At 38.1% G+C, this 11,208-nt stretch overlaps 1 protein-coding gene across 2 annotated transcripts in view; it reads left to right on the plus strand.

Moving 5' to 3' along the window:
* Window positions 1-1,499, plus strand: part of CYTIP (cytohesin 1 interacting protein) — a 77,126-nt gene extending 75,627 nt beyond the window's left edge. For both annotated transcript variants that reach the window (XM_050751758.1, XM_050751759.1), the window contains exon 8: window positions 371-1,499. In XM_050751758.1, coding sequence (XP_050607715.1) covers window positions 371-837 — 467 coding nt within the window. In that variant the 3' untranslated portion in view covers window positions 838-1,499. The remainder of the gene's footprint in view (window positions 1-370) is intronic.
* The last annotated feature ends 9,709 nt before the right edge of the window (window positions 1,500-11,208 follow it).

Here is an 11,208-nt window from a genome sequence, read left to right on the forward strand (position 1 = left end):
ATAAAAGGTTTCAGGGTTATTTAAATTGAAGAAATGATCATTTTGGAGATTCAGATGTCACACTGGTAGACTGTCAGTTGGGTTGAACTGTTCTCATATGAAACATCTTGTTTAATTTATTCTAATATTATAATTTTTGTGACCATGGAACCTTGGTCTATGAACAATAGTTCAGGAAACCCTACTATACGGTTTATCAAATGGCCTCATAAACAGTTACTTATTCATGCACGCCAAAGCTCAGTGAAAAGTATTTTTCACACTTACTCTTTCTTGTGTCATTCAAAGAGAAGTTTTGATGCAGCGTATTTATTTGTAGGAAATGATGAACAGGTCCATTTCACAGTAGACTTTGTTCTCTGTGCTCTAGGTGATGCAGCTAACTGCCCCAGTTTGGAAAACATGGACTTGGATGAATTGTCTTTGTTTGGACCCCTGCCTGGGCCAGGCCCAGCCCTCGTGGACCGGAATCGATTATCCAGTGAGAGCAGCTGTAAGAGCTGGCTGAGCTCCATGACTATGGACAGTGAAGATGGCTACCAGACGTGTGTGTCTGAGGACTCCAGCAGGGGTGCCTTCAGTCGGCAGACGAGCACAGATGATGAGTGCTTTATCCCCAAGGAGGGGGATGATTTTCTGAGGAGGTCATCTTCAAGGAGGAACCGGAGCATCAGTAACACCAGCAGCGGATCCATGTCTCCCTTGTGGGAGGGCAACTTCTCAAGCGCGTTTGGGACCCTGCCCCGGAAGAGCAGAAAGGGAAGTGTCCGAAAGCAACTCTTGAAATTTATCCCTGGCCTTCATCGTGCTGTGGAAGAGGAAGAAAGTCGCTTTTGACGGATTGTGGTGTCCTTTCAAATTGGCTTATTTCACAAATATCTCTAGACTCACCCACATCCCAGCTTGGTGGGAAAGTGCAGAAGAATTACAAAACTGACATCCCATTTCACAGCAATAGTGACCTTTATTTAAATTGTTGTGTCATAGTTTTTGCTTCTTACATCATTTTTCAACCTGAACAGCTCAATTTCTAAGCAGACAGGGAAACTAAACAATAAGTTAATTAATATAACAAACATGAAAGTGCCTGCTCATTCCAGTACTGTCTTTGAAAGCAAAACTAATATTTATTTTCTAGATTATCCCTGTGAATAATTGATAACTTTTGGAGTCAAGTATGAATAAACGTTTGGCAGAATATAATAATCTGCACTGTTTTCTATAGGATAATTGGTGAGTTATAAAATCTTAGGTTTGCTTATGCCCAGTGGCTTCTGGGGAGGCTTAATAATAGGCAGTTTTGAATTTGTTCAAACCTGTAATGACTTGTAAACAAAGATGACCATCAACCCTTTCTCACATCTATAGTGACAATAAAGCGGGAAGTATAAGATTTAATAGGAGGGGTTAAGGTTCATGAGAACCATGGAAAGATGTGGTCTGAGATGGGTGCTGCGAAGATCATAATAAAGTCTTTTTTATAGTCAGTCTAAACAAAATGGGTGGGGATGTCATGTTTTTTGCCCGATTCAACTTTTGTTCTGCTTAAACATTAATGGCAAATCTAGAACTCTTCGAATCCTACAACTTTGCAATTTTTTTTTCTACAAATGTCTAACATCCAAAACGTGAGAGTTGGGAAAAGGACTTTGCTCCTGTAGATTTTTTTCATATTACTTCTCTATATCATATATTCTAAATAGCTATCACTTCAGCAGTCTTTTGCCTATTGGTTATGTTAGTATCACATTACTTCTAGCCTTTCAATTACTCCATGTTTTATTTAATATCCATTAAAGTCTATGAATTCTCTGTTCTGGTGGCACAGCTGTTCATTACCTATATTCTAGAGTAGACAATCTGGACTATGTAATAAATAGTCTGCTGATTTTAAGTTCTCTCTCTCTCTCTCTCTCTCTCTCTGCATGTGTGTGTGCGTGTGTGTGTGTTTGGGAGAAACAGAAACACTTCACTTTAAGTAGAACTGCTAAATTTAAGTAAACTTCTGATTAAGAAATGAGTTATTTTGAGAAAAAAGAGGGTAGGGTAAGGAAGCATGTAGGATAACAAGTATAAAAAGATTTCTAGGCCGGGCGTGGTGGCTAACGCCTGTAATCCCAGCACTTCGGGAGGCTGAGACAGGTGAATCACGAGGTCAGGAGATCGAGTTCATCCTGGCTAACACGGTGAAATGGTGAAACCCCGTCTCTACTAAAAATACAAAAAAGTTAGCCAGGCGCGGTGGCGGGCACCTGTAGTCCCAGCTACTCGGGAGGCTGAGGCAGGAGAATGGCGTGAACCCGGGAGGTGGAGCTTGCAGTGAGCCAAGATCGAGCCACTGCACTCCGGCCTGGGCGACAGAAAGAGACTCCGTCTCAAAAAAAAAAAAAAAAAAAAGATTTCCAGTTGGGACTTGCCTTCTATTAACTCTTTGAACTGAGAAACATCCGGTGGGCTGTGCATGCGGGTCACTCATATGAAAGGCAGAGTGTCACACCTTTCACAGAAACAATAGCAATCTTGTCTACCATTTACTGAATGCCTAGTTGGCTAAAGACACTTTACGTGTGATCCTCACAATTACTATATAGTAGGTGTTAGGCATACAGATAACAAGTCAGGAATTTGGAAATGTTCTCAGGGTCACAAGGCTAGTCAGTGGCAGGGTTTAAATTGGAAGTCAGTTCTTCCTTGCTCTAGTCTATTCTAGATATCATTTATTCTTTTGGTTCTGTTTAGTGATCATCACAGTACTTTTTATTCTACCCAACAGGAATACTTAAAATGTACAATTATAGATACTGCATAGATAAGTGTATTTCTTTGGGTAAATAGGAAAACAAACAAACATTTCTCTGTTCCTCATACAAAAGTTTCAGATATAGGTTCTTTAATAACTACATGATGAGCAATGCATTTATTTTCAACAAGAGCTTGCAAACCAGTTATGATTCAACTGGTATTGCTCATTTCTCATCGTAGTCTCGAATCATCCTGCTAAAGGTCTACTTATACGAATTCAGCATTTCTTGTTATCCTATTTCACAAAGTCCAGGGAAAGGAAACACCACATTTATTTAAGGAAAGATGACTTTGAAATCTTCTACAAGGTGAGAAAATGCTTTGAGAACTACATGGAATGACATAGGTCATACGGTAAAGCAGACCATAGATCATTTGCTTTTCTTGTGACTTTAATACAGAAGTGTAATACTGCTGTATGACAGTAGACCTCAAACGCAAAAAAGGTAAGGAAGGGATGGAGCAAGCATCACTTTAGTTTGCGGTAAGAATTAGAGTCGAGGTATGTTCTGAGAATAAAGAAAAAAGTACTGGTTAACCAAAGTACAGGAAGGAAGGGCATGTCATGTTCTATATTTCACAAGCTGTAAGAAAATTAGCTTTTGTTTAGTGGAAATGTGGGTAAATTTCTCACAGTATAGCTTTCAGACAAATGTATGACCTCAGTGGGGCTTTAGAAGAAACTTCTGGTGCATAGTGATTCACTCTGATATAATTTACTGGGAAAAAAATTGAAAAGTGTTTTTTTAACTTGAAAGTTCTCAAATATGTAATACTGGTGAATTCCATTAATTGACCACCTGTTATGAAAATGCATTTTTCTGGAAGGGCATTTGATAAACCAAATTTGAATCAAGTAGATTGGGAATTACTTTATCATGCGTCTGAAGAACACAACCATGACAACAGATTAGTAATATATTTTTGGAAGTGAACTTTTATTTATGACTTTCTACCTTGTAATAATTTTATATCTTAAGTGCATGATACAGATATCATTTAAAATCCCAGTTTGCACTTAAGAGATCAAACTTGGAAACAGTATGTGTGTATTAATCACCAAAGTACAGGCATTTTTGAATATATACATACTAAAAATAGTACGTAATACACAACTACATTGAGCCCTTCAGATCATAAATGTATTGTTATTTTATATCCATTTCCTTACATACCTATGGGCTACAAAATCAAAATTTGATGCCTTTATGAAATAAAGAATGCTAGTTTTCAGTGTCAGGACTTTCTCTCTCTTTCTCTGTCTCTCTCCCTACATTTCTCTCTACCATAAAGGAATAATTGTTTTAAAAGCATATTTTTAAAAAATCCTGGGTGATTCTCGACATTTACTTCTTTGAGGACCTTAAAAGACACTACTTACTTAATTGAACTTTGCATGATTAGCTTTTGTATTGCTATTTAACAAATTACTGCCAGGCATGGTGGCTCACACCTGTAATCCCAGCATTTTGGGAGGCCGAGGCGGGTGGATCACCTGAGGTCAGGAGTTTGAGACCAGCCTGACCAAGATGATGAAACCCCATCTCTACTAAAAATACAAAAATTAACCGGGCATAGTGGTGCATGCTTGTAATCCCAGCTACTCCGGAGGTTGAGGCAGGAGAATTGATTGAATCTGGGAGGCAGAGGTTGCAGTGAGCTGAGATCGCACCATTGTCCTCCAGCCTGGGCAACAAGAGCAAAACTCCACCTCAGAAAAATAAATAATAAAAAAACCCCACAAACTTAGAAGCCTAAAATATACTTATTTTCTCAAAGTTTCTGTGGGCAAGGAGTCTGGGCACAGATTAGCTGGATCTGCTCAGGATTTCACAAAGCTGCAGTTTAGGTGTTGTCCAGGGTTGGGTTGTTACCCGGAGGCTTGATTGGAGAAGGGTATGCCCTTAAGCTCCCCAGGTTGTTGTCAGAATCATTTCCTGGTGGCCATACAATTCATGGCAGCTTGCTTCTTCAAAGCTGGCAGTGAAGAGGAAAAATGGAGAGGCTGCAAACAAGACAGAGTCTTAAATAATACCGTGTAATCGCCTTTGCCATGTAACATAACCTCTTAAGTGACTTCCCATCACCTTGCCTTATGATGTAACATTAAGATGGGAATAGCATCCTATCAACCGTACCATGTTTTGTTTGTAAAAACATGTCACAGGCCCACCCACACTCAAGAAGCAGGGATTACACAGTCATGAACATTAGGAGGTAAGGATCAGGGGACCACCCTAGTCTGTTTGTAACACCATTCAAGGAGTTCACAGACTTGATAACATATGGGTATTGAGCTGTCTCTAAATCTCCTTGAGTAAAAATTAGTGACTGTCATAATAATTTATATATAAAGAAATGGAAGCATTAGTGAATTTTGGAATGAAATAACCTGGTCAAGATTGTGTAACTAGCCAAAAAGTTGATGAAAGTTTCTGGCCTCCTAACTTTGTCTTCTAGGTACATTAAATGATAAAAGAAGATTTTAAAAGAATAAGAAAGAATGAACTAGTTACTTGCTTTCAATTTTTACTCGGGGAATCTGAATGCATTTAAGTGAATAGTGATTGGCATGCTGAAGTTTGCCACTTCTAGGCAGGCACATCTTTATAAGCAGAGGATAGTAGGAACTTTTACACAGAAAAGTAAACAAAACACTTATTATCAAAACTACAAAGCACAAAAGGAAATGATCCGCCATGAGCAAAAGTTAGGAGATATCACAAAATTATTAGAACTTGAGGGGAAAAAAGAAGTTTGAAAGAATATAAAAAATGTGTATCTTAGGAATAAAGGATAACTTCCTCAGCTCGATAAAGAACATCTACAAAATGCCTGCAGGTAATATCATAATGGTGTGACACTGGACATTTTCCTTCTTTTTTCTTTTGATGGAATATCGCTCTGTCGTCCAGGCTGGAGTGTAGTTGTGCAATCTCCGCTCACTGCAAGCTCTGCCTCCCGGGTTCACGCCATTCTCCTGCCTCAGCCTCCTGAGTGGCTGGGACTACAGGTGCCCACCACCATGCCCGGCTAATTTTTTGTATTTTTAGTAGAGACGGGGTTTCACTGTGTTAGCCAGGATGGTCTCAATCTCCTGACTTCGTGATCCACCTGCCTTGGCCTCCCAAAGTGCTGGGATTACAGGCGTGAGCCACCGCACCCGGCCGACACTTTCCTTCTAAGATAGTTACAAAGCAAATATATTTTCTCTCACTTCTCCTTTCTATATTGTATGAAAATCTTAGCTAGTGAAATAAGGCAAGGAAAAGAAATAAAAGATACACAAGTTGGGAAGGAAGAAAAGAAACTGTCTTCATTTGACGATGATATGTCGTCTATGTGAAAAGTCTCAAATAATCAACAGTGCAACAAAAAATCCTGGCACAACTAAGTGAGTATAGCAAGGTCATGGGATACAAGGTTAACATACAAAAGTCAATTGCTTTCCTACATATCAACAATGAACAACTGGAATTTGAAAGAGGAAAAACAATATGTTGACAGCATGCAAAAAATAAAATACTTAGATATAAATGTAACAAAATACTACAGGATCTCTATATGGTAAACTTAACCCTAAATAGAGAGTCAGTGGTCATGGATTGGAAGACTCCATAGTTTTACAACTCAGTTCTTCCCCACTTAATCTGTAGACTCAGTGTAATCTCAATCAAAATTCTAGCGAGCTATTTTTTAGACTCAACAAATTAATTCTAAAGTTTATATGGAAAGGCAAAAGACAATAATGGCCAAGAAAATACTGAAGAACAACAAAGTTGGAAGAATCACAATATCCTTTTAAAGACTTAATATAAAGTATTGTCATCATTACAGCATGGTATTGGCAAAAGAATAGACAGATAAATCAGTGGAACAGAACAGAGTGTCTAGAAATAGACACACACAAATATAGTAAATTATCTTTGACACAGAAGTAAAGTCAATTAAATGTAGAAAGGATAGTGTTTTCAACAAATGGTTCTGTCAAATATGCAAGCTCTTATACGTTTCACAAAAATTGACTCAAAATGGATCATAGACATAGGTATAAAACACAAAACTATAACACTTCTATAAGATAGCATAGGAGAAATTCTAGATTTCCTTCGGCGTGGTAATGAGTTTTTAGATACATCAAAAGGATGATTTATGAAAGAAAAAGTTGATACATCAGACTTTATAAAAATTAAAACTTCTGCTTTGTGAATGGCACTGTTCAGAGAATCAAAAGACAAGTCATAGGCTGTGAGAAAATGTGGATATACACATTGTTAGGTCCGTAAGATGCAATACTATTCAGCTACAGAGAAATAAGCTATCAAGTCATTAAAAGACACTGTGAATCTTAAATGCATGTTGCTAAGTGAAGGAAACTAGTTTGAGGAGACTAATACTGTATGTGTCAATTTATATGACATGATGGAAGAGGCAATACTAAAGCAATAATAAAGATATGAGTGGTTTTAAGGAGTTAGGGGTGGGAAGAGGGCATGGAGATAGTTGAATAGGAGGAAGACTGGTGAGTTTTATATAGTGATGAAACTCTTCTGTGTAATATTGTAATCTTGGATACATGACTCTATGCATTTGCCAAAACCCATAGCACTTTACAGCATGAAGAGTTATCCTTAAAGCTTGCAAATTTTCAAAAAGCCCACTTAGGAGGTTGGGGGATCCCAGCATAGGATGAAGAATGTGACAAAAACAATCTAACTCTATTAAAAATGTATAAAACAATAGTGTGGAAAAAAAAGATGCTGAGCTAAGTAGCTCTGGAAATGATTGGAGTTTATAAAATGAAAGGCAAAATAAAACATACAAAAATATTCTACTCTAGCAGAAAAACTTGCTTTCCATGTGAATACAATTAATAACTCTGACAATGCTATGTATGTATACTGCAATTGAAGAATTAATAAATTCTTCATGGCTGATAATGGGAGCCAGATTTCTTACTGTTGGATTCAAAGTTTACAGATAAGTAAGAGAGAATGCTAGATTGACCCATGTGGTAATGCGTTTAAGTTTTAGACATCCATATGCACTCAATATTAGCTTGCTAAAAGTATGGATGATTACATACATAAATATTCATAGATGTCTGTGTATGCATGAATTAGTTTATACACACTTATTTTCTTGCTCTGTCAGCTGAGAGGTCAAGGAAGTAATGACACTTTAGCAGCAATGAACACACATAGCACCAAGATCCAAGATCCTGGCTTCTAATACCATTCCCCAATAAAAGAAACCAGAGTTCCTTGGAGAAATGGCTTATTCTAGATCTGAGGCAGGGAATATACAAGAAAGGCCTGCAGCATCTTGTAATTTCAGAAAGTAATAAAATATTTTTAAAACCTTATAAAGATTGAGATATGTCAAAGGCAAATAGAAGCCAATCAGAAGGGCTCCTAATGGCCAATGAGCAACAAATAAAACAGTATTAAATTATAACCCAAAATATAAAATAAGTATACGTTCATGTGTCCATACTGATATAAATAAGTGACTGAATAAATAATAATAAATGGAGTGAAGAGACAAACCTCCTGTATGGAAAAATTTCCCATTATTTATGTAGATACTTCACCCTCAAGGAAGAGGAGCAGAACTCCTCATTCCTTAAGTGTGGGCCGAATATGATGACCTTTTTCCAAAGGGTATAGTATGGAAAAAGGGGAAAAGTAATTTTACAGTAGAGAAACCTGACAAACACTACTCCAGCAAGATGATCACTATCAATGTCAATTGCTGTAGGTTTATGTGGCTAATATGTATCCTTGATATTATATAGTGAGAAGGACACTTTGTCACAATGATCCTCTTGCCCAGAACCCATAACTTCAGTCTAATCATGAGAAAAACACCAAATTCTACTTAAGAGATACTCTATAAAATATCAGCCAGTACTTCTCAAAACTGTCAAGATTATTAAAAATGAGTAGAGTCAGAGAATCTGTCATAGCCAAGAAAAGCCTAAGGAGACATGATGACTAAATAGAATATGGTATCCTGGATAACAACTTGGAACAGAGGAGGACACTAGATTAAAAGGAATTCTGAATAAAGTTTAAACTTTAGTTAATAATGTGCCAATATTGGTACATTACTTATAACAAATATACCATAATCACATTAGATGTGAGTAACAGGAAACTGGGTACAAAGTATTTTTGCACTCAGTCTCCCCTATTCACATCTACTATTGGGAACCCTGTGCTATCTTCACCATTTTCCCCTAAATATAAAACTGTTCTAAAAAATAAAGTATACTAAAAAATAAGCACATTTAAATTAACTAAAAACAGTAAAACGAAGAAATAAATACCACAGTGGAATAATGAAGTATTTGAATTAATTGAGAAAATTTAAATGAATATAAATAAAATTTTATTTTAAAAACATTGGCAGACTTGGGCGGGGTGCAGTGGCTCACGCCTGTAATCCCAGCACTTTGGGAGGCCGAGGCGGGTGGATCACGAGGTCAGGAGATCAAGACCATCTTGGCTAACATGGTGAAACCCTGTCTCTACTAAAAATATAAAAAATTAGCCGGGCGAGGTGGCGGGCGCGTATAGTCCCAGCTACTCGGGAGGCTGAGGCAGGAGAATGGCGTGAACCTGGGAGTTGGAGGTTGCAGAGAGCCGAAATCGCACCACTGCACTCCATCTTGGGAGACAGAGCGAGACTCTGTCTAAAATAAATAAAAAAAATAAAATTTAAACACAAAAAAAGCATTGGCAGACATGTGGCTTCTGGTAGGGCATGTAAGGAAGTTGGAAGTCACAACTCCGTCTTAACAGCAAGTAAAAAACTTAACAGTTGGGCGCAGTGGCTCATGCCTATAATCCCAGCACTTTGGGAGGCTGAGGCGGGTGGATCACGAGGTCAGGAGTTTAAGACCAGCCTGGCCAAGATGGGGAAACCGCGTCTCTACTAAAAATACAAAAATTAGCCAGGCTTGGTGGTGGGCGCCCTTAATACCCGCTATTTGGGAGGCTGAGGCAGAGAGTGGTTTGAACTCGGGAGGCAGAGGTTGCAGTGAGCCTAGATCGCACCACTGCACTCCAGCCTGGGCAACAGACTGAGATTCCATCTCAAAAAAATTAAAATTAAAATTGAAAAAAAAGAAAAGAAAAGAAAAGAAAAAACCCAAAATATCAACAGCTCCTTTTAGATGCATCAAAGAAGTGAGCTCACAGGGCAAATCACTGTCCCCTTAATTGCAGACAGGCACATGCAAAGAATCATGACGGACTAGGGTAGGAACCCACAGCAGAAACTTCCATGGGAACCAATGCCAGGGTAGGAAAACCTGAGCTATAATTGACAAATTGCTAGAGGCTCAGAGTGGACAAATCTGACAGTAAAAAATTCCAGAGGTTCCTCTCATGTAGTTGGCCCCACATTTTTGTGACTTTTACAAGATTCTCACTGTGAATAGAGAAGAAAAATCTATTATACTTTCAGTAGCAGAGGGGAAAAATAACTATTTTGAAATAAGCCAGAGCATTCTGTTCTTCTTAACAAGGCCTACCCTCAAGATAAACTATTTTATCAGAGCCTAAACTATTTTTTTTTTCAGAGCCTAACTGAGCTGGGGGAAGGAAAGTATACAACTCTAGCATGCTCTAGCCATTCTGTTCCATGTAAGTGGAGGTAGGGGCAGAGGTGGGCCGTGAAGCACTTGTGAAGTTCACAATGCAGAGTCACATGTTCACTGAGACTGAGACCTTATCATAGCACTATAGAATGCTCTGTACACCCTGCATCTCATGACCACATTACTAAAGTTAAAGACCTAGTTATAGCAGTTCATTTTACCTAGTACATCATGCTGGACTATCAAGAAAAAAATTACAAGGCATACTAAAAGCAAAAGCAAAAACACACACACAAAAAAACAATTTGAAGAGACAGAGTAAGCACTGGAACCAAAGTTAAATAGGGCAAGGATGTTGGAATTATCAGACTGGGGAATTACAGCAACCATGGTTAATATGTGAAGGGCCATAATGGATAAAGTTAATAACATACATGAACAAATGAACAATGTAATCCGAAAGATGGAAATTCTATGAAAGAATAAAAAAGAGATGCTAGAGATGGAAAACACTGTAACAGAGGAAAGGACATCAGGAAGATGGCAGAGTAAGAAGTCCTGGACCCTTTTCTCCTGCATAAACACAATGATTCAGTAAAAATTCATGGGTAAATTTCCTTTGCAGGATATCAGAAACTAATTAAAAGGATATCTACTATAAGATAAAGCAAAACCAACCCCCGACCCCGCAAAGCCAGTAAGGAGATTCAGGACACCATCTTGTTGGAGACTCTACCCCAAGCACTATGCCATATGATTAGGAGAGACAATCTAAACTCTCAGCTTTACCCATGGGAAGG

The sequence above is a fragment of the Macaca thibetana genome, chromosome 12, assembly GCF_024542745.1.
Source record: "Macaca thibetana thibetana isolate TM-01 chromosome 12, ASM2454274v1, whole genome shotgun sequence".
Lineage (NCBI taxonomy): Eukaryota > Metazoa > Chordata > Mammalia > Primates > Cercopithecidae > Macaca > Macaca thibetana.